Source organism: Eutrigla gurnardus, assembly GCF_963514095.1.
Source record: "Eutrigla gurnardus genome assembly, chromosome: 12".
NCBI lineage: Eukaryota > Metazoa > Chordata > Actinopteri > Perciformes > Triglidae > Eutrigla > Eutrigla gurnardus.
In genome coordinates, this window is record NC_139926.1 from 13649797 (window position 1) to 13675325 (window position 25529).

At 41.8% G+C, this 25529-nt stretch overlaps 1 protein-coding gene across 4 annotated transcripts in view; it reads right to left on the reverse strand.

Annotated features, from left to right (window-relative positions):
- Positions 1-25529, reverse strand: part of epha3 (eph receptor A3) — a 411842-nt gene that overhangs the window by 67942 nt on the left and 318371 nt on the right. For 2 of the 4 annotated variants that reach the window (XM_084022186.1, XM_084022185.1), the window contains exon 4: positions 1959-2114. The exons of the other annotated variants lie outside the window; for them this stretch is intronic. In XM_084022186.1, coding sequence (XP_083878312.1) covers positions 1959-2114 — 156 coding nt within the window. The remainder of the gene's footprint in view (positions 1-1958; positions 2115-25529) is intronic. 4 annotated transcript variants of the gene reach the window in all.

A 25529-nucleotide genomic window follows, 5' to 3' on the forward strand; every position in this document is an offset into this window, starting at 1 on the left:
GCCCACGCTTAACACAGATGCCTCACATCGGCGAGGTCTAATCGCAAAAGTATTTCTGTTGCTAACCTCAATACATATTTTAAGATTTAATGTTTCGAATTGTTCTCTCCTTAATGGACAACGATGGTGAGGAGACTGGACACAGGTAAACATTTCGAGATACTAAATCACAGAGCCTAAAGTTGACCCCTGAGGTACACCGCATCCCTGCTTACATATTACCATAATCTGCTAATCTATATCCAGAGAATCCAGCTGCTGTACCACATCACTCTTTGTATAAATTCCTCTCCTGTGCAGAAAACATTCTAAGTTATTTCACCTCACTTGCATTTCACTTGTTGAGGTATTTTTGTGCTCTCTGCATGTGTGTGTGTGTGTGTGTGTTGGGTAAGTATTGTGCTATAGCAGGCAGCCAGCTGTCAACAGGGTGGAGTTAAAAGGCCTGAGGGATTTGAACACACCCGTCCTGCCAAGCTCACTGTCTGCCTAGACAATGGGATGCTTCCCTCTCCTCCAGCATCCCTCCATCCCTCTCCCTCCCTACCTGCGCCGAAAATCTCAGCAGACAGGAAAGCTCCTCCTACCCCTCCTCCACTTCTGTCAGTGAATGTCCATTCTATCTCTCTTTATCTCTTTCTGCGTCTATCAGCCCATTATCTCACCTCCTCTATTCTCTCCATCGAGGAGAATCCACCCACCTCCCCTCCCGCAGAGCAACCCCACTGCCATCAATCAGCTCCTATTCTCCTCTAGGGGGAGATTGGTATCAGCGCTCCTCCTTTCTTTCTCTCTTCACTGTCTATTCCATCCAGCCTTTAGACTTTCTCTCCACCTTTATCTCGCCGCCTGTAACATCCCTTCTTTCGTGCTCTCTGCCTTTGTCTTCCTCTCAGGCTCTCAGTCTTTAATCTCAATTTCTTTTCTTTTTTTTTACTTAGACATCAAGCAGATAGTTTATGCTCTGGCCTACAAGCTCCCGATTAAAATGCATTAAGAGAAAACACAGTATTCACAACTTGTTAGGACATTTATGGTATTTCTACACCTCTTCGTTTTCTGGGTTATAACACTCCCACAAGACTTGATATACAGCTTTCGTACTGATAACTTGGAGATTTACGGAAGTGTTTAGGAGCCCCTGAACAAGACACTGAAACATCATTCATGTCCAAAATGACCCATCCAGATTCAAAATTGTGAATTTGTGCTGGTTTTATATTCAATTTTAGTATTGTTAATTTAGATGCTATCAGCCTGGTTACATTTCTAACGTCTCCATATTTCAGGGGTAAAACGATCTTGAAATAAATATTATTTTGCTGAAAATGTTGCATATCTATTGGATCATTGTATAATAGCTACATACGTTACTGTAATGCATGGGTTTCTATGTGAAAAAGTGAGGCGTTGCATCATCTGACACTAAATATGATGAAAAACGATTTCCTCTGCAAACAGTGCATCTTGGAGGGGAAAAATAAACGTGCAGCTCTCCGCAATGGCTTTGTCTCGCCTTAAAAAGACAAACACACTCTTCCACCCTGTGCAGCTTTCAGACGTGGCCCCCGTCGATCTCAGTAACAGCTAAATGGCTTTTTAATTAAAGGAGAATTAGTCCGGTTAAACTGTAATTTAATGCAAATATGAAGTCGTAATGACAGTCGGTGAATCATCACTGAAGACGTGGCAGCTGAAAAAAAAAGAAGCCATTTAATTCATCCAGAGACTCTCTAATGCAGTTTCACACCAGATAAGTCCTGCAGTCGACACCCAGCTAATTCTGAGAGGCCACTGAGTAATCCACCAGCTCCAGTGACTAATAACCAATAACTTATCCAGACAAACACAAGCATAGAGATGTTTAACATGACTGTGATGGCAGCGAGGTTTAAAGCTGACTAAAAGCCTTTTAACACCTACGTGTCTAATGGGAAATAAGCTACTAGTTTACTCACGTGTACACGCCATATTTGGAGGATCCCTCTCAGCCCTGAAGAAGGCCGTCTCACAGCGGCAGAGAGCAGCCCCTTCTCCATAGCTGAAACTGTGTGGAGGGCACTTTGAACACTTGGTGTTTCCAGCATACGCCTTGTAGAAGCCTGGCTGGCATGCTGGGGGTGACAGGAAGACAACACATGAGAGCAAAGCGACACCATGTTATGGGCTGCAGTTAACAATGTCACATGCCAAACATCGGGCCAAGCCGACACAAATTGATTGCTGACAAGAAACCAGCTGCAATACGACGGTGTGTTAGGACCACTGTAGGAACAAAAATGGATCCGAAAGAGGGGGGCAATATTATGAGCAAAAAAATTGAGTTAGAAAGTGGCAAATTTGTGACTTTTTTACATAATATATATAATATTTCCCCGTCTTTTGCCTTGTTTTCTTTTGGCATATATTCAAGTCTACATATAGCCGATATAAATAAGTCGCTTAGGTTCCGCTAACACCCGATGTTTGCCGTTGCTATGACAACCAGTGAAAACTACCGTTAGCATCTTAGCCCAACCGCCTGGTCCAAATAAACACCCATAAGATGACAAATTGGGCCATGTTAACAAAACCAACAATAACCATCAAAGACCTTAACGAGGCATTGTCACATGTTGTGATGTATTATTTCTCAGCTCCGTTTTTTTCCTTCCCTAGAGTGGTCCTAATACGCCATCGTAGCAACAAGACATTTCTAAAATATATTATATTATTTTCCTTGTGTCGGTCAAAAATCATCATGAATTTAAGCATCAGTTATGCTAATGGTGTCTGGTATTTCTCAGAAATGGAATTTTCAGAGAATTAAACACTTTTAACAGATTCATGAGAATCAGTATTTCTTTTCAAATATGGAAATTGATGCAGCGAGGTTCACTAAACTGTAATGAGACCATCTGCTCTAGTGTTTGGAACTTTTACTGTAACTATTAAAAAGTATGATTTTCCTTTTACATGAAAACAAAAGAAGCCGCACAGACGCATGGCGCAGCTATTCATGACTATTTTAAAAGTAAAATGTCCTTTTTTTCCCTCAACTTGTAATACAGGATCTAGTAGGTATTTTTGTTCTCCCATCCTGAATGACAAAATAAGGTTAACCCCAGCAACTAGTAATAGACACAGCTTTAATGCCCTAATATATATTTACTGTGTAACTGAATAATTAAAGCTGAATGATGATACACATGACACATGTACCTCCCTGAGGATGTTTGGGTTTTTACTTTTGAAAATGTGTTCATCAGTGAAAGTGAAAAAAAAAAGTCTTATAAAACACATTTCAATGGGAAATGGGGACGATGATTTATAGCATGTAATTCTACAGCGCATCAGGATATTTACTGTAATAGAAATGGCTCCTGATGCTGAAATAAACTGCGATAAAGTCTAAAAGGAAGGCATGTTGATGTACAGGAACCACAGCTAAACAGTATCAAGTGGAAAAGGCTGAATTCTATCGAGCTGCTTCAGTTTCAGGGTCCCTGTATTGTCCATGCTAGCAAACGGTCATGAATAGAGCCATTGTTAAGACATGTGCTTTCCCTACTATGGCAAGTGAAACAGATCTATTCACAATATCATGAAATGCAGTCTCTGCACTGAGGAGACAAATAATATCAGTCTAGTGTTAAAGATGAGTAAATAAAACCTTGTTCACATACTTTAAGAAAACCTAAATAGTATTAAAAGTTAGAAGAATCATGATTTCTACCTATTCAGCTTAACCACTAAGAACAAGAGATAATTGCAAAACTTTTCTCATTCATTTCAGAGCAAATGTGTCTGAAGCGGGAACTCCTAGTAGTCTTTTCTAACAGAGAAATGGGTTTTAACCTCCATGGTTTGGTGCATGAAAATATTGCCAAAATTAGTATTTTTGTTTTGATCCAGTGCTGATCAGCTGAACTCATTATATGAGCTGTGTATGAAAGCGTGCAATGCAGAGGCACGTTTTACTATCAAACCCATATTAAAATGAGTTGGCCAAGTTTCCTTCCCTAGGCTGAAGAAGATTGAAAAGCAAGCACCTAAAATCCTTTAAAAAAAAATAAAACACTTAATTGAAGAACGTAACTGTTCCGGTGTTGGCTTGGTTGATGGAGGAACACACATAAAAGCAGCTAACCTCATTAAAAACCTAAGATAATCTAAGAAAATTAGCTCAAACTTGCCAGAGTTTACAAAAGTCATTAGAGCAGGTTCTCAACCTGCGGAACATTTCCACGTCACGGAGACATGCAGAAGTCTCCGGCCTGCTGAGATTTCCATCGCTGCCAGTTGTCACAAAGCACATCGATTTAACAAGGTAACACAAGCTAAGCCATTTGGGATTCACCTTGAAGTGCCGAGCGCCTTTGTGTGCCTCCATTGCTGCATGTGATAAATGGAGCGGTGGAGAGGACAAGGAAGCGCTTGGAAACCACAACCGCTCCAATCAAATGGGGACAATTGGGCAACGGCAACAGGCAGCACGAGTCTATTAATCAGACTCTATACAAGAATATTTCTATTTTTAAAACTATTTCAACTGAGAGTCTTTGTGTCACGTGCCTGACCGAGATAGAATATTAAAAATGTTCAAGTGTAAAAATGCTGATCGACCATTTCCATTTCAAAATTGATATTTGCCTTCAGAAACTTGACACGCACACTTACATGCAGCACGCACGCGCTGTACATCAGTATGATAAGTGGCATCCACTTTGGCGGGCCAAGGCCGCTTCCATCATTAACCTCTGATACCGGCGTGTCCTTGGGTCAAAAAGCATCAGTCAACTCCGCGCACCTCACTAGACCCCGGTTCAGACTCTGTCAACCTAATGATGCCTCCGGCTGACCTTCGCTGAACTGAGGGGATGTTCCTCTTCCAACCTCGCAGAGTCCTGCTGCAATCTGTCTGGCCGGGCTCGGTTCCAAGGCCACAGTGGTGCTGTACAATGCCCGACCATGCGTCACCGAGGATGGATACGCACACGGCGGCGAGGAGGTTAGCGCACACATACTGGTATGCATGCACGCCCCCGCACGCCGGTGGACATGGCAACGGCAACGACCTACAGGACACTGATAGGAAGCTTGTCAATTTAATGAAGCGTGGAGATTCTTTTTTTTCCCAGCAATTTTATGTTAAATTTATATAGCATTTACATTTCTCGTCTTCTGCTGCCTCAAAGCACTCTACACTAATGGCTAACACTGATGCTACACTGACTGGTAGAGGCTGCTATGCAAGGTGCCAACAGGCTCATCAGGATCTCATCTAAATGCTCAAACACACGCGGTACAGGCTTACGGCGCCCAAGGACACCTCGGCATGCGGACGGGAGGAGCGGGGGAATCGAACCGTCAATCTTCCGATTAACGGATGAGCCTGCATGGATCTGCATTTATATAGAGCCTTTTAGCGTTCCCACCACTCAATGCGCTTTATGTTACATGTCAACGTTCACCTGTTGATACACTGATGGCTGTGGCTGAAGGCTGCAATGCAAAGTGCCACCTGCCCGTCAGGATCTAATCCAATACACCTTCACACAGCGACGGCACAGCACGGAGCAGTGTGGGGTTCAGTAACTTGCCCAAGAAAACTTGGGCAGGCAGGGATCGAATCGTCGATCTTACGATTAGAGGGCGACCCGCTCTGCCTCAGACATCCCCGAGGACAGTATAAGTAATATTAAATCATTACAGCAAACCATTGTTATTTCCCCTGTGAGAATACTACACCTCTGATCCATAAAGGTGAAAAAAAAAAAAGAAGCATATTGGATAGTTTGCGCATTAGGCAGCTGATGGACTTGGAGACAAATGAGTATGACAGCTTAAACAAAACAGCACAGTGGAAGGAAGCAGCAGGGCAAGGTTGAACATGAATACAGGTTAGGGAACCATTTTCTGTTAACACGGGCTAATAAGTGTGTTTTATTACATTTAAATCATTGGAAGTATAATTGCAAATGCTAGTTGTTCATTTCTTTATTAAAATAAAGGTTACGTAGTATTATGATCATAATGGTGCAGCATAACAATAATATAGACAGAGCTCCAGTCTGCATCAGCTGTACTACGGCGCTATTGATGAAAAAATAACAAAAAGATGTTGTATGGACTCCTTCCATATGACAGACAGCTAAGTGTGAGGATGTGTGGATGTCTAGGGCACACAGCTCTGAAGCTAGTGGGGAGCAGGGCAGGGGATGAAAGGATGGTATCCTGACCCACTGGCCTTTGGGGGTACGATCCAGCTCTTGGACCTCAGCCCAAGGTTAATGAGATCTGGAAGTCATCCAGAACATCTACATCTCAGAGCTCCGAGCCAGGCCCTGAGACCCAGAGGCAACAGATTGGTTGGTGGGGTTTGCCACTTCATACTCACTGGACCTGATCACCAGAGCAACTGATCGGCAGATCTTGAATGGGGAGTATAGACCCTACTGTCTTCGTCTGCCTGTCTGTCTTCCTACTACTGTCTATCCCAAAGGTGGAGGATGTCCTTATGTTATGTTTATTTGCCTGAACCAACAATTCCATACACGTTATATCTCTTTCTCTATCCTTGAACTGTTGCCACTGAACCTGAGGTTTTGCACATCTTTCAAAATTGACATTCTTGTCTGGCGATGAGGTCGTAAAGTCAAATTCAACAAGAGTAATTTCAGATTTCAAATTGAGCTGTAGAATAAACAACACATTTGTCATTCAGTCAAGCATCAACCCTTAAAAACCTTACTACACTGGACAAATCACATTTACATTTTTTTAGCATGAACACTGAATTTTTTTTCCAATCTCTCCATACAAATATCCCAAAATATTTTTGTACACACATAAAAACATTCTTCAGTTTATTATCATTATTCCGTATTGAAATTGTTTTTTGGTTTGGCTCTATCAATCTGTAGTTAGATGTTTTCTACGTGGAGTGAAAGTAAAAACAAAATACAAAAATAATATAATTGGATCATATCTGATTAAAACAGTCGTGATATGATGAACAGAGTCATGTTTCCTAATTTTCTTACATTGGGCAACACAAAACTGACATTTTTTTATTGAAGGAAAGTTGCCTTAAAGGCGGGAGTAACAAGAAATTAATCAAAGAAAAGGGAAGTGATGAAAATGTTCACAAATTAATAATGTTAATATTCAAATAAAATCGATTTTATTAACTTGATTTGCATTTGATTTGAAACAGCGTTGCTCTCATAATCAACTGTCGACCATTCACATATTTATTCTTAAGCATTTTCATCACCTCCCTTTTCATCAATTATCTTTTCCCAAGCGTTGGGCCACTTTGCTTAAATGATAAATGGCAATTTTATGTTGTGAATGATGAATGATGAAAGAAAGATGAGGAAAATGATGAAACATGGGTCTGCCTCATCATATCACGACTGTTTTAATCAAATTGGCTGTAAATCAATCAAATCACTTGAACTTTATCCCTCCATTTTTCATTTCACATCCATTTTTAATACTCTATTTTTCAAATGATATGCGTTTTCATCACTTAATATTTGTTTCTTCCACATAGTTTTCCTCCATACTTTTCCAGGCTCAGACCTTGTAAGGAAAACTGAGCTCACTTAAAGATTGTTTGGCTGTGGGAGGTTAAAGATTTTTATGTCCCATTTGGGTCTAAATGTTAAGACACTGTCACAAGAATCATTGCGTTGAATATTAGTATACATATTCTTTATAGTCCCTGGTATGTACTGTTCATGTTTATGTGTGTGTGTGTGTGTGTGTGTGTGTGTGTGTGCGTGTGTGCAAATGACAGTCTTTTGCTCTTTGCAGTGCATAGACGATGATGGTGGCGGGCGTCTCTCCCGGTGGTCAGCGAAGAAGAACAATTCCAAGAGGAGCACAATTCTGCAGCATTTACTTGCAGAACCACATCAACAAATGTTGCAGAATAGTTCAGCTCTTGAAATCAAAGGCAGCGTGGTGAGGAGGCGATGCAAAGGATGAGAGATCATTGCAGAAATGGTGGCGTTATAGGAGAGATGCAGCCTGAAAGTTATTGCATATGAAGAAACCAAAAAAGCAAGAGAAAAGCAAGACTATTTCCAGTTTAATTCCACGCAAAGACCCTCCTCAGTGCCCCTACTACAAAAAGCAATACAAATAAAAGCATACTGAATGCATTTTGTCCAAGCATATCTTACATATTATCAGAATATTAATGCCTAGTCCCTTTTCCCATTCTCCATACAAAAGAATATTGCTCATACCCCACCAGAGGAAAATGATAACCTTATTTCCTGTTGCTCATGCAGTGTGATGTTCAGATTCACTTTAAAACAAAACCTGCCAAAATGAGTTTGATACATGAAGATGATGCAGTTGTTCCATGACCCAAATCAGAACAATTATACCGACTTCTTTAAGTCTGTGAGTCAATCAGGAACAACACCCTGAAACATTGGAAATTAAAAGTCAGTCCTCTGTGTCAGTCCGTCCCTGTTCACACTAAACCTGAAGTTTTTTTTAGAATTGGTCAAGTCAATCCAAAGACGTGAATGGATGCAAATTTGCACCCACCGGGGTGAATGAGGCGACACGAATGTAGGGAATGGCGCAAAGAAAAGTATTTAAAACATTGTTTTTCTTATTGAGAAATGTTAGACATTATGTTGTTACTTTGGCATCCTTTTTAGCTGTTTATTGCAAATAAATCCCAACAAAACAGGGATTCATACCCGTAAACCCGCCGATGCGTGTCTTGTAGATACAGTGAATACAGCTCAGTGAAAAGCATTTATTCCAGCCCTGATTGACGAAACATGGTCAGTATTTAAATCAAGGTATGTATTGTGTATTGTGATTATATTGCCTGTTTGATATTCACATTTTCCTCTATATGACATACGGATTTTGTATATATACCTCCTCTGTACTGCATCATATAATACACCAGTATGTGTTAGTCAAGCGTATAGTTTCTCCTAAATTTGGGGGGAAAAAGATATATATGGGGGAAAAACTGTCCCTTGTAAAGCACATGCACGTGTTTGCATGACCACACCAGTGTGAACAACCGGCTATCTCTTGGACAGGCTTTCATCTCAGTGACTGTATCTTTGTATTCCTCTTGCAAAGCACCAATGTTTGCTGACGACGTAGTGAAGGCTCATTGGGACAAAGAGAGTCTCTGAATAAATGTAATGCCATTAATGCAAATCATTCACCATTTCTGGCTAATTTGTCCTTTTATGAACCTGCTTGACTGCGACAATTATTTGAACTTTCTCAATAACATTGATTTTTTTTTTTGTCACAGTTTAATTAGACAGGTAGCTTTATTGCATTGGATCAGGCTTTGATAAGATACAGTGACTGGAGAATCATAATTGGTGATCGCAGGTAATAGAGCTAATAAGATCTTTCAACGTGGAAAAAAAGAACAATACGATGAACAAGGATAATCACAGCTAATTATCTATTCCATTGACAACCTGCAGAGTTCGAGAAATGGATCTGTATAACTGACAGAAGAAATCTCCATGTAAGCTATTCAGCTATGACAGGAAAATGATTTACCAAACTGTTTCTCTCCAGACTCTCTCCAATCACCCGACCCTGCTCATCTCTGCAGACCTGATCCGTCCTCCCCCTCAAGCAGCTTGTTACATGTTATGTTACAAGTTACGTTCACATTCAGTGTTACTCGCCAGAACGTGTTGAGTTGAATGCATTTCCTTCCTCAAAAAACAATATTTCAACTCCTGCATTGTTTACATACACGACAAAGTATTCAGATCTTTTACCAAAGGGAAAGAAGCAATGCCACAGTGTCCTGAATTCAGAATTTTACTGAAATAAAAAAAGTATATACAAAACTAAATCCAAATGAAATAGTACAAAAAGTGAAATCAGGCATTATGAAAAATGGCCAATTTGTTTTAATAAATATCACATTACTGAATTATGATTATTGATGCAATGCGGCACATCACTGATGCTGATAAAGTTGAATGTGACTTATATTTTATTGTAATCTGAATCTGTAATAACTAACCAGTAACTAAAGCTGACAAATAAAAAGGCATAACATTTCCCTCTAGTGGAGTAGAAGTATAATGTAGCCTGAACTGGAAGTACTCAAGTAAAATACAAGTACCTCAAAGTTGTAAAGTAAGAACACTACGTTCCCCCACGACAAACTACTGGATACCTTTAACTCATCTGCTGTCGTTGAAGAATGGAACGAGAGGAATTCATTGAAAATCAACAAAGAGGAAATATTGTCTGTGTGCTGTCACCGAATCCAGTTTCAGTTATTGTGATTATTTTTGTGAACAGCCCATCAAACAGCATGCGTCCTCTGAAATTATTTGTACACAACAGACCTCGCGTATGAACCCTATATTTGGTGAACCACAGCAAGTGATATAAATGGCCTCGTGGGTTTCTACGCTCCAGGAAAAATTAATTACAGCGACAACAACAACTGGCATCAATAGAAGAGTGTTTTTTATGTGTTTTTCTTGTATGATTGTATTCAAGAAATCATTAAAGTTCCAATGCTGGCACCCAGATTTATAAAATGTGTTGGTACACTGACTTTAGTTATTTTTAAAGAGAGGGGTGACAAAGACAAACGTATATGGAAACAGAATGAGTGAGATGAATATGAAAACACACACAAAAAAGCCAAGTAGGAGCCAGTTTCACAAAAAGCCTGCGCTGGATGGGCTCATTCAGGGGCAGCAGTCGCTTATATATCAGTGACATTATTAGAGACAAAGATCTTTTTATGGACTTTACAGAGGTCAGCCTCACTGATCCCTTTATAGCAAAGTTCTCAGCAGCATAGAGAGCCGGGTGCCAAATGAACTAACAGAGTAGTAAACTTCACAAAAGACATCCGATAACTCAGAGGGAGAAGAGCTCCTCTCTAAATCTCGCTTTGGAGACAAAACGGGGGGCTGCTGGAGGCTTCGAGACGGGCATTAAAGCAGTGTTTTTATAGTCGGCGCTTGACTGCTGAGATAATGTCCTGACTGGCTCCAAGACAGCGCTGACCTGTAATAGGATATCTCTAATGCCCGATCAACAGTAAATCTATGACGGTGCTTATCGTTGGCTAGTGGGCGAAGACCCCATCAACTACTGGTGGAATGTGACACTTGTTGAGTTGAGGAACGATGATGCCGGCTCGTTGCTCCGTCCGGCTCCTAAACGCTTTGATGCGGAGAAGTCTGACATTTTGTTTGAATTTTGTTCGTTTTTTGCAGAGCGAGACGAGCCGATCGATATGATTTGCATGTCTGTGTAGTATGTGAGCTACATCCAGATGACCTTTAATGCTCGGCTTAATAAAGATTGGACACGTGACGAAACAGCAAAATAAAATGTCAAACTGTTCCTTTAACAACCGCTGGCTTGGACTAATGTGTACATCGACTCCCCCACGTAAAAGATTTTGGTGACATCCGACTCCTTCATCAAGTGAGAAGTCAGAATTTCCCTTTGACCACTACTGCGTTCAAACAAGAGGTGTCTAGAAAACCAATAGGGTTGAAATGTACTGTGAATGTTTTCCTTTATCCGCTCCCGGCATGTCACTCTCTTATTACCACCTATTTACTTTCACTTCACCTCAACAGTTGCTCAATTGTGTGTTGCTTGTCTTGTCTCCTGCTCTGCCAGAGACATCTGCACTACGCTTTTGTACCTCTGTGAGTGTCAGTTTACTGAGAGCAGACTCCATCTCCCGTGCAGACACCATATACAAATGTGGTGTAATCAGCAGAAATTGAGGCTGTGAACGGGCGTGTGATATCGCCGTGTGAGCTTATGGGATTATAGCACAGCCTTTTATGTTTCGACCTCTTCTTGAGGAAGAGCGAGCGTGTTTGACCAAAATGCATTTATTGTAAGGTGTTACGGAGATTAGCAGGAGTTAGCCCCCAAAACTTGTGTGTCACCCGCTGCCTCCCTTCCACATGATTGATGGTGATTGTGATTTTAACAGGCCGTTAAATCGACAGCAAATCGTCTTTAGCAGAGGTCGCATTAGCATAAAGGGCCTTCTCGTGGAAACTGAACAATGGCAATGTCTTCTCAAAAACAGCAGAAACAAAAGGAGGGAGATAATGACATGGCAGGCCTTTAGTAACACCAACAACAACATAATGGAGCTGGAGTGAAATTAAAATGGATCAGACAATTGACGTGCCTTTAAATGCTCTCTCTCTCTCTCTCTCTCTCTCTCTCTCTCTGTAAAAAGCATACTGTATACTATTATAATACCATGCTACGGGGCTCTTTCACCATCGCTCATGGACAAATAGCACTAGAGAGAATGTGTTGTTGCTGACCGAAATGGAGGTGCCAGAATAAAACGTCTGAAGAACATCTGGTGCTTGAAAGGCTTTGGAAGAGTTGTTTAAATGCTGTCTCTTAACGCATATCCTCCTCAGATAAGCCAGTATATTCCAAAATGGATCATTATGGAGTCAGGACAATACAAAGGTAAAATAAATAATATAAAAAAAATGATAAAAGCGATCCTGAAATAGATAGAAATATAATTGGACAGTTTTTGCGAAGCAGCTAGGGATGTCAACACGCGCTGCATAGCGAGGTGATAAAATCTTGCTGTCACTGGGAGTGTGAAGGCGAGCAAATGCACCCTGATTTTCATAACAGAGAGAGGGAAGAGACGACGGCGTGATTACGCTGTTGAGTCTATCAGCTCTGGAAGAAGCATAGCATTCTGTGGTATTCAAACTTGGTTACTGATGGTGATCATTCTTCACACAGGAAGTTGGCTAATGTGTCAGATCACACATAGGATGTAGACTGTGGGCATAAGCCATATGACCAAACCATATTTCAGCCGGCATTCTCTCAGTTGTGTCAGTTGTGAAAACGTGGGAAAACTTTTGTAAGATTCTGGACGACCTAGGTACGAGGAACAATTAAAGTGATGGTTCAGAGTGAAATGGACCCTAGGTAATTTCCACCAAGACATCCAGCCAAACCCCCCTCGGAAGCATTTTTAGCGATGGTCAGCATTGGTCAAGATAGGGCGATCAGCCGAACGGCTTCGTACTAGCGCTAATGGCACATTTTGTATATCTCGTAATTTACCCCACTAATAATGCATGGAATGTTACCAAACTTCTGCAGTAGTACACATAGGGTCTGTACTCACAAAACGAGGCATTTGAAAGTTTGTAAGTACACCAGGAGTTTATTTAAAAGAACACTTGCCTGATAGCTTCTACTGCTAAAGCTACGCTGTTGCGTAGACGGCACTTCCGTGTTTACCCAGCAGTCTTCTTCTTCTTCTTCGTTGGTGTTTAATGGCAGTCTGCGTTTACCCAGCTGTTTCCGTGACAAGTTCCGTGTTGACATGATAATACAAGCATTTATAAAAAATCTGTGAAACTTTTTCATACTCTGGCATGAAACTCGCGTGACGGAAACAGCTGGGTAAACGCCGACTGCCATTAAACACCAACGAAGAAGAAGCTGGGAGTGCCGTCTACGCAACAGTGGTAGCTTTAGCAGTAGAAGCTATCAGGCAAGTGTTCTTTTAAATAAACTCCTGGTGTACCGGTACTTACAAACTTTCAAATGCCTCGTTTTGTGAGTACAGACTGCAGAAGTTTGGTAACATTCCATGCATTATTAGTGGGGTAATTTACGAGATATACACTATGCACCATCGCGCTATTACTAAGCCATTCGGCTGATCGCCCTATCTTGACCAATGCTGACCATCGCTAAAAATGCTTCCGAGGGGGTTTGGCTGGATGTCTTGGTGGAAATGACCTAGGGTGCATTTTACTCCGAACCATCATTTTTATACAATGTATAATAATAATAATAATACTAATAATACTAATATTTTTTTGGACATTATTATGAGAATTTTGACTTGTTTGTCACTGTACGTAAAGTTTATGTGGAAGCAAATTGCACTTACTTTACGCTATACACTAGAACACTTAGTCTGGTCCAGTTGCAGTTTGTGGCTTAGTTTAGTTGCAAAGGACAGAAAACACTCCAAGTGCAGTCATCTGGGATGATGGAGTGTGCCTTCATGGGACTAGCGGGAAGCATTTGCCAGTAATTAGAGGAGAATGAGCACAATTGGAGCACAAGCTTGTCTTGTTAATGATCTGAGGACAGCACACTCTCCCCGCACGCCGTCTCAAATCACGTACACACACATTTCCAAACTGTCATATTACCAAACTCGATTGACGTCATAGCAGTTCCTTATGAAATATATGTTGGCGGTGCTAAATTTAGGGGAAACAATGTTCACGCCATGCTCCCACCTTGTGTCTTCATTTATTCCCCACAGGACCAAAATCAGGGATTAATTCGGTTTCTTCCTCACCTGCCTCCCATCGGATAAGGGAATGATCCAATCAAAGCAAGGGGGGGTCCTTGCCTGCCAATTATAACCAATCTGTGGCAGTTACTTACAACGGCTCGGCTCAGTCTCTACAGCTGCTTTCTATAAGCTGCTAAAGTGACAGCTTAGTTGTATATTTATCACGGGGACTGGAGACTAAATATTATTGGTTGAAATCGGCTCGATTTTAACTTCAACAACATGATGCACAGCGAGCGGCCCATGTCTGACGCTTGTTAATATTACTGCTAATATAATCACGTACCTTTGATTTCTATTTTCTTTGATAAACAGCCAGTATCAACCTGACATCTGATAACAGAATAGCAGCTGGTCTCCCACTCAAAAACCATGATCTGGCATAGGCTGAAGCTTTTTTTGTGTTCTAAACTATTTTCCATACATAAAATTACAAAACCAAAGTGAAACTCATGTAACCCAGTATGGTCACCCTTACAGCCATGCATGCATCTGTTTGATAAATCATTTTGTTTGTTACAAAGAAAATGAAAAATAAAAATAAGCAGTGTTTGTGTGCTAACTGGGGACTAAGGATTTCAATTAATTTGTATGTGTGTGTGTATGTGTGTATATATATATATATATATATACCAATGATGATTATAATAATACTAATAATAATCCTACTAATAAAAAAATAATAAAACATCCTCAAACATATTGTATTGTATCAGAGGTGGATCACATTCACTGGATCACATCTAATAGTTAATAATAAAAAAAACTCTAATCTATGGACATATAATCCCAATCCACACACAGATGGGCTGGCAGTATATTCTTTTCAGATCCCTCTCTGATCTATAGAGTGTAATAGTGTTTAATAAGGCTGACATTACGCTGGGATAATCCCGCTCTCTCATGCACCGACACACAACCAATTCCATTTCCACTGCATCAGCTGTTTCCTCCGCGCTCCAAAAGCTCATTTCAAGCAAAGGAGGCCGGGGTGCAAAACGAGGCCTCAAATATCAATTACCACTGATGGGAGAGAGCGGAGAAAAGCTGATGGATGCTACATTTCCTCAAATCCGACGCTATTCTTTTCATTTTAGTTTAATATGTTTTTTCATTATAGAGCGATAACAGCATATGATGAGGGAAAATTAATAATGATTGGCCTAATATGAGATTTAAGAATGGCAAAAAATGCAGACCCTTCAAAATGTGTCCGGCCATGAATATGTGTGTGTGTGTGTGTGTGTGTCCGTGTCGATGGTGGATGTGTAGCCAGAAAGAAACGGTTAGATTATATATTTGCATGAAGGTTGGATTCAGGAAAAGCTTTCTGATTTTAAGGCTACACACATTTTAAATGTAAGAAAATAAGAAACTAACAATGAAAGCATCTTGAGTTACAAGATAGATACATTATATTATATTTCTCCTTGGAATATTGATTCCAAGGAGAAAATATGAGAGAGCCCAGGCCTCAGGAAGGCTGCCTTCGACTAAAATTATAAATACAAAAAGCAGCATAAGCAGTGTTCAACAAAATGAACAATCAGGAGAACAACAAGACCAGTGTCAAATGGCTTGAGTGATTGTGAAACAATGCCATTCAGTACTTTATGGACAAGCAAAATAATCTTAAAGCCAATTGGATACTTGAAGCAAATGTTATGACACCAGAAGGATGCTCTCATTTTAAGTCGTGTCAGAACTCAGCCTCCCTAGAGTCTTCTGAGAGACAACCAGTCTGTTTTACAGGGTGCAGAAACCTGCAGTTATAGCTTTGGTGAGAGTCCTTTTATTTCTGCAATGTGATAAATCATTGATCCTGGAATCTGAAGTCATACCACCTATTGTTTTCTAAATGTATCTGTAGTTTCAAGAGGCAAGACAAACCTTCATTGACTTCCTTGTTTTCTTTACACTGGAGTCTCACTCCTTTTTGTCTTGGTCAAGAGATACAAACATGCAGAGGTTTGCAATATGTCCACCACCAACAAGGGACCTGGGGGCCTTTCACTCACACACTATGCAAACACTACACTTTACAGTAGACTGCAGTTACGTTGTATTTTGCAAATTGGAATACCTGACCCACGGTTTTTCTGTGTATGCATGCACAATATAAACTAAAATCAATATAGAGGTTAGAACTGTTTTTGACACATGGTCTCTACAAGACTGGGCAATAAAATAAAATAAATAAAAGATAATGTAATAATTGCAGACCATTTTTTCTCAGTGGAGCAAAAATGAGCTGGGCCCCATACAATACACAACATGTGTGCATGTTAATCTTACCAGCCTGCCTGCGGTTGTGTGAGAAATCTCTATCTCAGTTTCTCTCGTGATGAATTTCCAGATGGGCGAATGGTGGTGTGAAATCCGGCGGCAACCTCCGGGTGTGAAAAGTGACTTTCTAATAACCAGCAGGGAGCAAGTCCTCTGGTTGCAGTATGGCGCCGGTAACGCCGGCAGCAGTTGTGAGGTGTGTTGTAACTTGACTGCCTGGATGTACTATTACTACTATATACGATACTACTATATCGTTTATGTTGCTTCTATCGTCCATTGATCGTCGTCTTTGTTCTGTTCTACAGATTGCCTCTCGGGGGGATAATAAAGACACATTGAACCTCAAAAAGACATTGTAAGTTGTTGAGAATATGACCCTACTACATGATGTTCATTTAGTAAATCACGGTCCCATTTAGAGTAAAACAGATGATGTAGCAGCTGATTGACAGGTCAATACCACAGAGTTGTCCGGCCTGGGAGCTGTTCCCGTCTTTGTAGCACAACTTAAATCATTTCACAGCGTGATTTCACTTCATGACAGTTAATTAAAAACTTCCGCCTAAACGGTCTTATTCAGCGTTCAGTGCTTAGCTCCACCTTCTCGTGGTCGAAAAAAAAAAGCCAAGATGGAGAAGACTCTCTGACATGTAGACACAGTCGCTGCCCTATGGCTCTCCTTCCATACGCCAGTGACTAGATAGAGTGAGTAAGGTGTGTATGATTTAATCAATATCTGCATATTACTTCCAATATTCCCGCTGAAGACGCCACCACCCCCCCCTCCCCCGCCCCGCAGCTTGCGCTTTTACAAATCACACCGCTGTCCCCAGTTTGCGTAATTAGTTTAGTGTTATTGCATTGGAATTGAGCAGAGGGTGTAAAATGTGTTATTGCTTTTTAACTGAACACAGCGGGTAAACTAATGTGCTCAACATGATCAATAAATCATATCTGAACACATCAATTCCCCATCAACTGGAAAATTAAACGGTGGCCGGGCCTCTGCTCGCATCTAAAAAAAAGTGTGAGTTGTATATCTTTCAGTGTGAATACTCTTTGTAAAACACAAACAGAACCGGCGTGGCTTCGTCCTCATAGTCTCCCTGTCCGCCTTAACTATCGTCTCATTGCTTGTCCTGTGCTGCTCTCCTTCCACGCCGCGGGTGGCTGACGCTGTTGGTCCACTTTGTAAAAGCCTCCTGCGGTTCGCAAATCAGGTTGACTGCCAGCCACCAAATTAAAGCCGTCACTGGCGCCGCCAGACGCCACTGGTCCGAGCAATACGGCTTCCAATAGTTAAATAGATCCACCGCAAGGGGCCGCTTTCCATCGGCCTGTCACACAGACGCACGGCGTCATGTGAAGACTTTGTTAATTCAATTGAAGGTTTTTCTCAACAGATCAGGGATTTGTGGCGTATTTGCGTACAGCTGGTGTGGGTTGGTATTGGTGTCCGCATGTGTGGATCCGCGGAGCCGTGTGGGCATGAGGCCCGACTTCCCAGGTACTGGATGGGTGAACATAACTCTGCACATAATTGGTTGCATACTGAAATGTGCCCAATATTTCATTTAATTCTGATGTTATTCTTATCTTGTTTAGCTATTGTTAAACTAAAACGGGCCCAAGTTTACATAAAACAAGTTGCTACTGACTTTTCAGTATCAGAAAGCACTGTCCTGGTTTACATAAGACATGTTATTAATGTTCATGCACTTTAATGTGTCCAGCTGGACAGTGTTTATTCATTTGTACATTGTATGAAGTTTTGGAATTTATTTTTTATGCATATTTGTTCTTTTTCAGTCACATATCGTGATATATCGTTGATGAAATGTATTGCAATATATCGAATATCGCAGATATCGTGTATCGTGATATTATCGTTATCGTGGGCCAAATATCGTCACAGTATCGAATCGTGAGTTACCCGTATCGTCCCACCCCTAGTAATGGGTATAAAAATACACACTTACTACGACTTATGTGTGCATAGGCATATAGGGAGAGAAACTAATTTACCAAAGGAATTCCTTCCCATAAGCCCTTGAACGAAACAAGTCCCCTCCATCTAGCACATTTAGAATGAAAACAGTACGTGTTTTTATACTGTGATGAATTATCTGACCACAGAAAGGTTCAAGTGTCTTACAGTTCATTTTCAAAATCTACTGAAATTAAAGAAAATCAAAGACTGCCTGGAGGGTACATTAAAGAAAAATCAGAAAACATATTGAGTCTGAAAACCTTTGCATAATGGTTCGCACGACAATTGGATGCTCAAAGCTTCTTTTTATTCATCTAATTTAGGTGCAATTGCATATAATTGAGATTGCTTTCATCCTTTCTTCCATCTTTGTTCAAGGTTAAAGTGTTCACATCTCCACAGACGGATACATTAGTACATCTTTTTCATGTTTGCTTGAGATCACTTCCCAGCAGTGTGAGATATGGGGAGAACAACATGGGGGAGGATCTGACAATATGGCAGGATTGGAACGGGGCCGTTGCGGCTACATGGTGCCGTATACACAACAGCCTGCAACCATTTTGTTCGGCATGGAGCGAGCTGCCATGACAGTGTAGTTGAAAGTAAAACGCGAGTGAGGGAGTGACACGAGAATCAAAAGTGGGTTGTTTTTTTTCCCTTTTCAAATAGTTTATTAGCATAATATTTTAGCTTCACACTGCAGGGCACTGCTTTCTATTCATTTGGAGTTTAGTGTATTTGCCAATATGCAACTCAAAGCCTGCATAGTAAAGTTTAATAAAGTCGCAAAGGCTGTGGGGTTAGGTACTCCCTCAAGCAGACACACAGTATATCAAAATAAGCATATTGAAATCATTTCAAAGTTGTTGAATGTGCAGCTCTCCAACAAGTGTACAGAGCCACAAAAGCTCCCTTGAGCTCTCTGCAACATGAGAGAGAGAGAGAGAGAGAGAGAGAGAGAGAGAGAGAGAGAGTGTTTCATGCTAAAGGAACGATGAGCTCTTCTGTAAATCACAACATAGTTAACGGAGTAGCTCCACCTCTAGATAAAATGCAAATATAAGACAACATGCCTCGGTAAAGGGATTTAATTATGTACATATCTGTGCTCTTCCCTTGCAATTAAACCCCAGTGGAGTCCTCCAGCAGTTCAAACATATTAGAAAAATGTCTGGTGTCAGAGGATGATGCCGCAGCCCATTAGCCTATCCACAGGCACAGAGAGGGTGTGGAGAAGAATGAATATTGGGTAAGACTTTCGGTTTTTCAAGGAGCACTTTGGCTGTGTGTGTGCGTGTGTGTGCGCGCGTGTGTGTGTGTGTGTGTGTGTGTGTGTGCCTTTTCAGAATCCAAAAGTAATCGGAACAACACAGGATACAGGGAAGCCTTTAGTGAGTAGCGGCAGCGGAATACAAACACTAAAGAATGGATTAACATACAAACACACACATGCAACGTCATATAGTCTATGTACTGTAGATAAATCCACACACACGCGCACACACACACACCTCGCAACGCAATGTGTTGCGAAATGAAAACTCCCCGGCTATCTTCTCTCCCGTCTTCCTGTTAAAACATTGCTTAATGACAGAGCGGGGGGGAAAGGAAGATTTTAATTAGCCAGGAGAGGAAGCTTCATTAAATCTCTCCTTTTCCGTCCTGCCAGGCGCTGTGCTGATACAAAACTCCCACTGCCATTAGGTAGGACTACATAGTGGCAAGGGGAAATCAGATAAATCTTCCACTCAGCTTGACACTGCTGATGGCTTGGCAATTTTTCCTGGTATATGTGGATATAAATCTTTGGACTGTCAATGCTGCAAATTGCATCATGTGAGAGTCTGTATGCAATATGTTTTTAATGTTTATCAGCGACTGAAAAGTTTGTCCATCCTTCGATAGGGCTTCGAAACATACGAAAATATGCTAATATAAGTCCATGCAGATCTTTTATATGACATCAGATCTCAAATGTATTATGAATACTGTGCAACAACGGGAACACAAAACCACCCCCTTTTTTGGGTCAAATATGTGTTTTCTCTCCTGTGTCTATCGTAAATCTGTACGTTTGATCAAAGCTTTTCATTTCTATCATCTGGCTCTTTGGATTTAACTGCAACATTAATTGAAGGAAATTCCACGTATAGTTAAGAGTAGATTTAAATGTTTCAATTGTCAGTGTACTGTTCACACGTCAACCGGAGTTGTGCTGCAATTTGATTCTCCGGCACTGCCGAGGAAGCACGCAGCGCTTTGAGCTTGAGTGAAAGCTAACGACATGAACGTGTGTTTCATTTCGGTACAAACATGCGCACATTCGCACATCACACACACAAAAATGCCTGTGGTGTAAAATCGGAGTGGGCTGGGCCCGTTTCCAAAACGTGGACATCTGTCGCAAAGTTATTTTTATTCTATTCACGATGCAGTGATGCCAATTGAGAAGCGAGAGCTCACACGCTCAGGATGGCCACTTGTTATTAAATAGTAAAAAAAGCATGAGCACGTAGAAGGAGAATGGTGCCAAATTACAAAGTGAATCATAATATGAGCATCTTCACACAGACAGATGATCCCATATACCGTTAATTCTTTATGTGCTTCTATAGAAAGAAAAAAAACACCTCCCACGTCTACCAAAGGAAACACAACACACATTTTTCCTTTCCTCTCCCCATAATCCTGCCTCTTTTTCCATCCATCTGCCTACCATCACAGTGTATCACTTTATCCCTCCTTCAAAGCTCCCGCGAGACGACTGTTACAGAGAGAAAAGTGAAATGAGAAATTCCCATCGCCACCTAATTGCATGGCCAAATCGATCCTGTAATAGATTCCTTCTCTCTGACATCCAGTCTCACTGACAGCACTATCAGACAGACAAATCAGAACACTGAGTGTGTGTGTGTGTGTGTGTGTGTGTGTGTGTGTGTGGGCTGTTCAGTCTTCAGCGTGGCAGGTTCAGGACTGTCAGACATCTGTGTGATTGCTTGGAAGTGAGAGAAAGGCAGATTGAGGCTCTGCGGTACTTACTTCCTACCGTTTTGTCGGAGATCAGCTTGAAACGTGGGCGATTCAATACGAAACAAAAAAACAACAACAACAACAAAAAAGGAAAAACAAGATGGAATATGTGACTCTGTGCGCCGGATCTCTACATCGTTTGAAATGGAATACAAAGCCAGAAGCATCTTCAATAGTAGGTAGGTGGTATTCAGTGGGTAGAAGCAAGCAAGTGTGAAAATGTAATCAATGATGTACAGACTCACCTATAGACACAACCAATACATTCACCAAAAATGATGTGAGAGCGAGGATGAGCTATCGCAATCAGCTGTCCTGAACGTTCCTTTTGTAATAAACGGCCGGCCGGTGTGACTCTGACAAACACCTGTTCTCCAGTCGGTGACCCCCCTGAGCACTCAGGCGGCTGCAAACACTTTAAAACAGAAGTCTAAAAACCCTTCAACTGAATCAGCCACTATCATTGTTCTTTCCCCTCTCCTCTTATCTCCTCCCGCCTGCTGGATTTCTCAGAAGAGGCTGCACTCCGGAGCAACCACCTTGAGTGGAACCCACCGCGAGGCTGGAGACCTGTGCTCCCTCTTGTCTCTTTAGGCCTGTGACAAAAAAGCCTGTCCTCCTCCCTGCAGAGCAAACCGCAGATATGAGGATGTGTGCATGTAAAAAAAAAAAAAAGGCACTGAAATGCAAAGGAGAGCACAAACTGTCTTTTTCTTTCTCTTACTGAAAAAAACACAGCTGAATTCTCTTTTTTTTGCGGGGAAAATCAGAGTCGGAACCGTAAGCTTTGAACTGTGCAACAACACCGATGAACACTATCGCTAACCAAAGGTCTCCGTGTAACGCTACGACAACTGGGCACACAGAAGCAGTAATTACTGCAGCATTAATTCAAACCCCCACCTTTCTTTGTTCCTGTGCCAACCCCCAGAACAAAGGACACACAAACACAGTGCAGTGTCTGGCTATGTTCCTAGAGAGAGACACAGACCGGATATTCACATTAAAAATATACCTGCACCATGTTAGGTTGTGTTCACGATGTGTAAACGATTTAACGAATTGAACATTCACACCTTTAAACCTCTGAATCCCCCCTGCTCGTGCACAAATACTGTTCAACCCACGCACAGCGCTTCACCCAAAAAGTTCATGATACAATCATCAGTCAGTGCAGTATTATAGTATGTTCAAATTCAATACAGTGTCAATTATGCTTCTGTGGTAGAGCAGCGTCACAAACACTTGATCAGAAAAAAGTATAAAATAAACAATTGGTATTCATTCAGTATTCTGTAAGTATTAAACAGTTACAGCTTAACGATTTATTGATCATATTATCGCCGCAGCACACCTACGTCTTTACAACGTAGGACGCCACAGAAGTATGGGGGTAATAACTGCACTGGGACGGGCCATGACCTAACACCGCAGGGGTCCAAGACAAGTGGTAGCGCCCTAAAAGGGAGCACATGTCTAAGAGATAGGACCATATCATATGCTCACTTGTAGGGTCGGAAAGGCCATCTCGTCAGGAGTTTCTTGGACAGGGCTTCACTGGCCTCACGCTGGAACCCAGACCACTTGCCCTGGTAACAGGTAAAGGTGGTGGTGCCTAATTGTCCCTGCCTACTGAGACAGAGCCCACAAGAACTGGCTGAAGGTCAACCGCCAATCACCCCGGCGCTGAGCGTTGACCTGGAACCATCAGAACGACTGACAACTGCTCCTGTCTCACACTCTACAGCAGGTGAAGACTCACTGCTTGTACCTCCTGGCAAATCACCTCTGCAGGGGTGTAGCAGCCCCAGCAGCAGCACCGGGGTGGGTGGCCGCCATGAACCTCATGCCTGCAGGATGGCCGACGCCGTCACCGTCAAAACCCGCTGCATTTTGCCAAATGCCTGCAGCGTGGTCGCCCCCCGTCTGAGATCCAAGTGTCAGTCTGTCACGTCGACGCGACCTTAGCGGTGGTTCTACTGATGCACCGGACACTATATTAAATATTAACCTCATACAGGCAGCGGTGGAAACGTTGGCGTCTGGGGCTCTAGCTCTGGCTCTCTCTTATCGCATGGGGAGCGCTTGGCAGGCTGGCGGCTGCTGAACATCGCTCTCTGCGCGGTTTGTGCAGCAGAGGCACTTAAGCAGGCGTCATGAGGATCCGTCCCGCCGATGAGGCCGGACATGGCGGCACTGACGGGGTACTTGAAGGAGCGGCTCCATCTGTGGAGATGGAAAACCGCCGTTCGCTGAAGAGAAAAGGATGTTGAGCGGTGATTCTGGGTCGCATAGTGTGGGGTTCGCACGCACGGTAGGCACATCCTGATTGGCTAAATGACTCAGATATGAATAGGGGGCAGGACCTGTGGGAGTTAGCGTTCCCTGTTGTTAGACTGTCACTGACATCAACATATTTCTAAGTTTTCTAAGTTTAACTACTTTAGACAGTCCCATCTAACTTCACCACTGTTCCTTGTTCTTTCTCGCCCCTTGCTGATAGGCACCATTTCCACACGGAGCCTTCCCAGCTGTTCTTGCATTTCTACTTATTAATTTCTAGGTTTGAACGCGCGTGTCATAAGGAAGATAGACAGTTTTCCCTTGTAGACTCACAAATGAAGGTAATGAACTCCTCAGCGGTAGGTTTATTAAAAATAAGTTTTGGTCAGAGACAGTGATAAAGTTAGTGCTGACAGTGTACAGGAGTCAAGTGTTGAAAACTTTATTCATCCAAGAAAAGCAGGTCTAAATGACTAATGACACCTTCAGGAAAATAAACTTATTATGACACCACCTGTTGCAAGGTCTGGGAGGGATTATGTGCTACTGTACTTAGACGTTGGACATTAGTAGGTGACAACAGGTTAAAGCAAGCAGATGGGGAAAGAGACTTGGATATATAGGCGAGTCACAGAGGTATTATGAGCCAATATATCAATCATGCTGTCTCTGGTTTCTGGTAACTACATGGAACTTAATTGTTTTCTGAAACCATTCTCATATAATAAATGCCATGATTAAACTATAATAGGAATAACATGAGGTTGTGGTGTAAATATAAGCATCATTGTCAGACCTTAAAGACACAGTCTTTATGAAATGGTCTTGTTATTGAAAGGAAAATGTGGAAATATGAGGAAATGCCATCCCAGTTTCAACAAATCAATATGACATTTCTATGAAAACTATCCGATGCTTATGCCCATTCAGTTTCTCCCTTGAAGTATCAGTATACGTATCAGTTGGATTGTTATCTCTTTCATATGCCTGCACGTGAACTGGACTCCGGTTACATCGGCACCACTGCAACTTCAATACTGATACTGTGTGTCTATGTTTGTTCTTCTGTTGTCTGGAGCTTTGGAAACCACAGCAGCAGCAGGGTTTTTTTCCTCACTTAGAGCACCATTTCTTTTTAACCCCGGGTTGATTAAAAGGAGACAAAGAAAGACAACGGTGAAAGAGAGAGAGCGCCAGGTGCCCAGTAAGTGGCCTCTCCATTGATTCTGTGTGCAGTTGGGTGTGTGTGTGTGTGTGTTTTATCAGTGTGTGCGACAGCAAACAGACGGTAGTGAGGTGCAGAGGTTTGGGTGTGACAACCTGGGTCTCTTGGTGCCCTGACACCCACATCATGTTAATCACTGCTCATGATTCTGTCCTGCAGCTGTTAAAATCAAGGAGGAAGGGGAATCCTTTATTGTAACAAACTTATTCTAAGCCAGACAACCCTTTGGGTCGGACATATAAATTATGTATCGCACAAAATAAAATACAAAATTGCACTTTGATAAAAGAACGTTGTGCTTGCCCCATGCTTTACACTGACTGTTACCATGCATCATGGGTGTG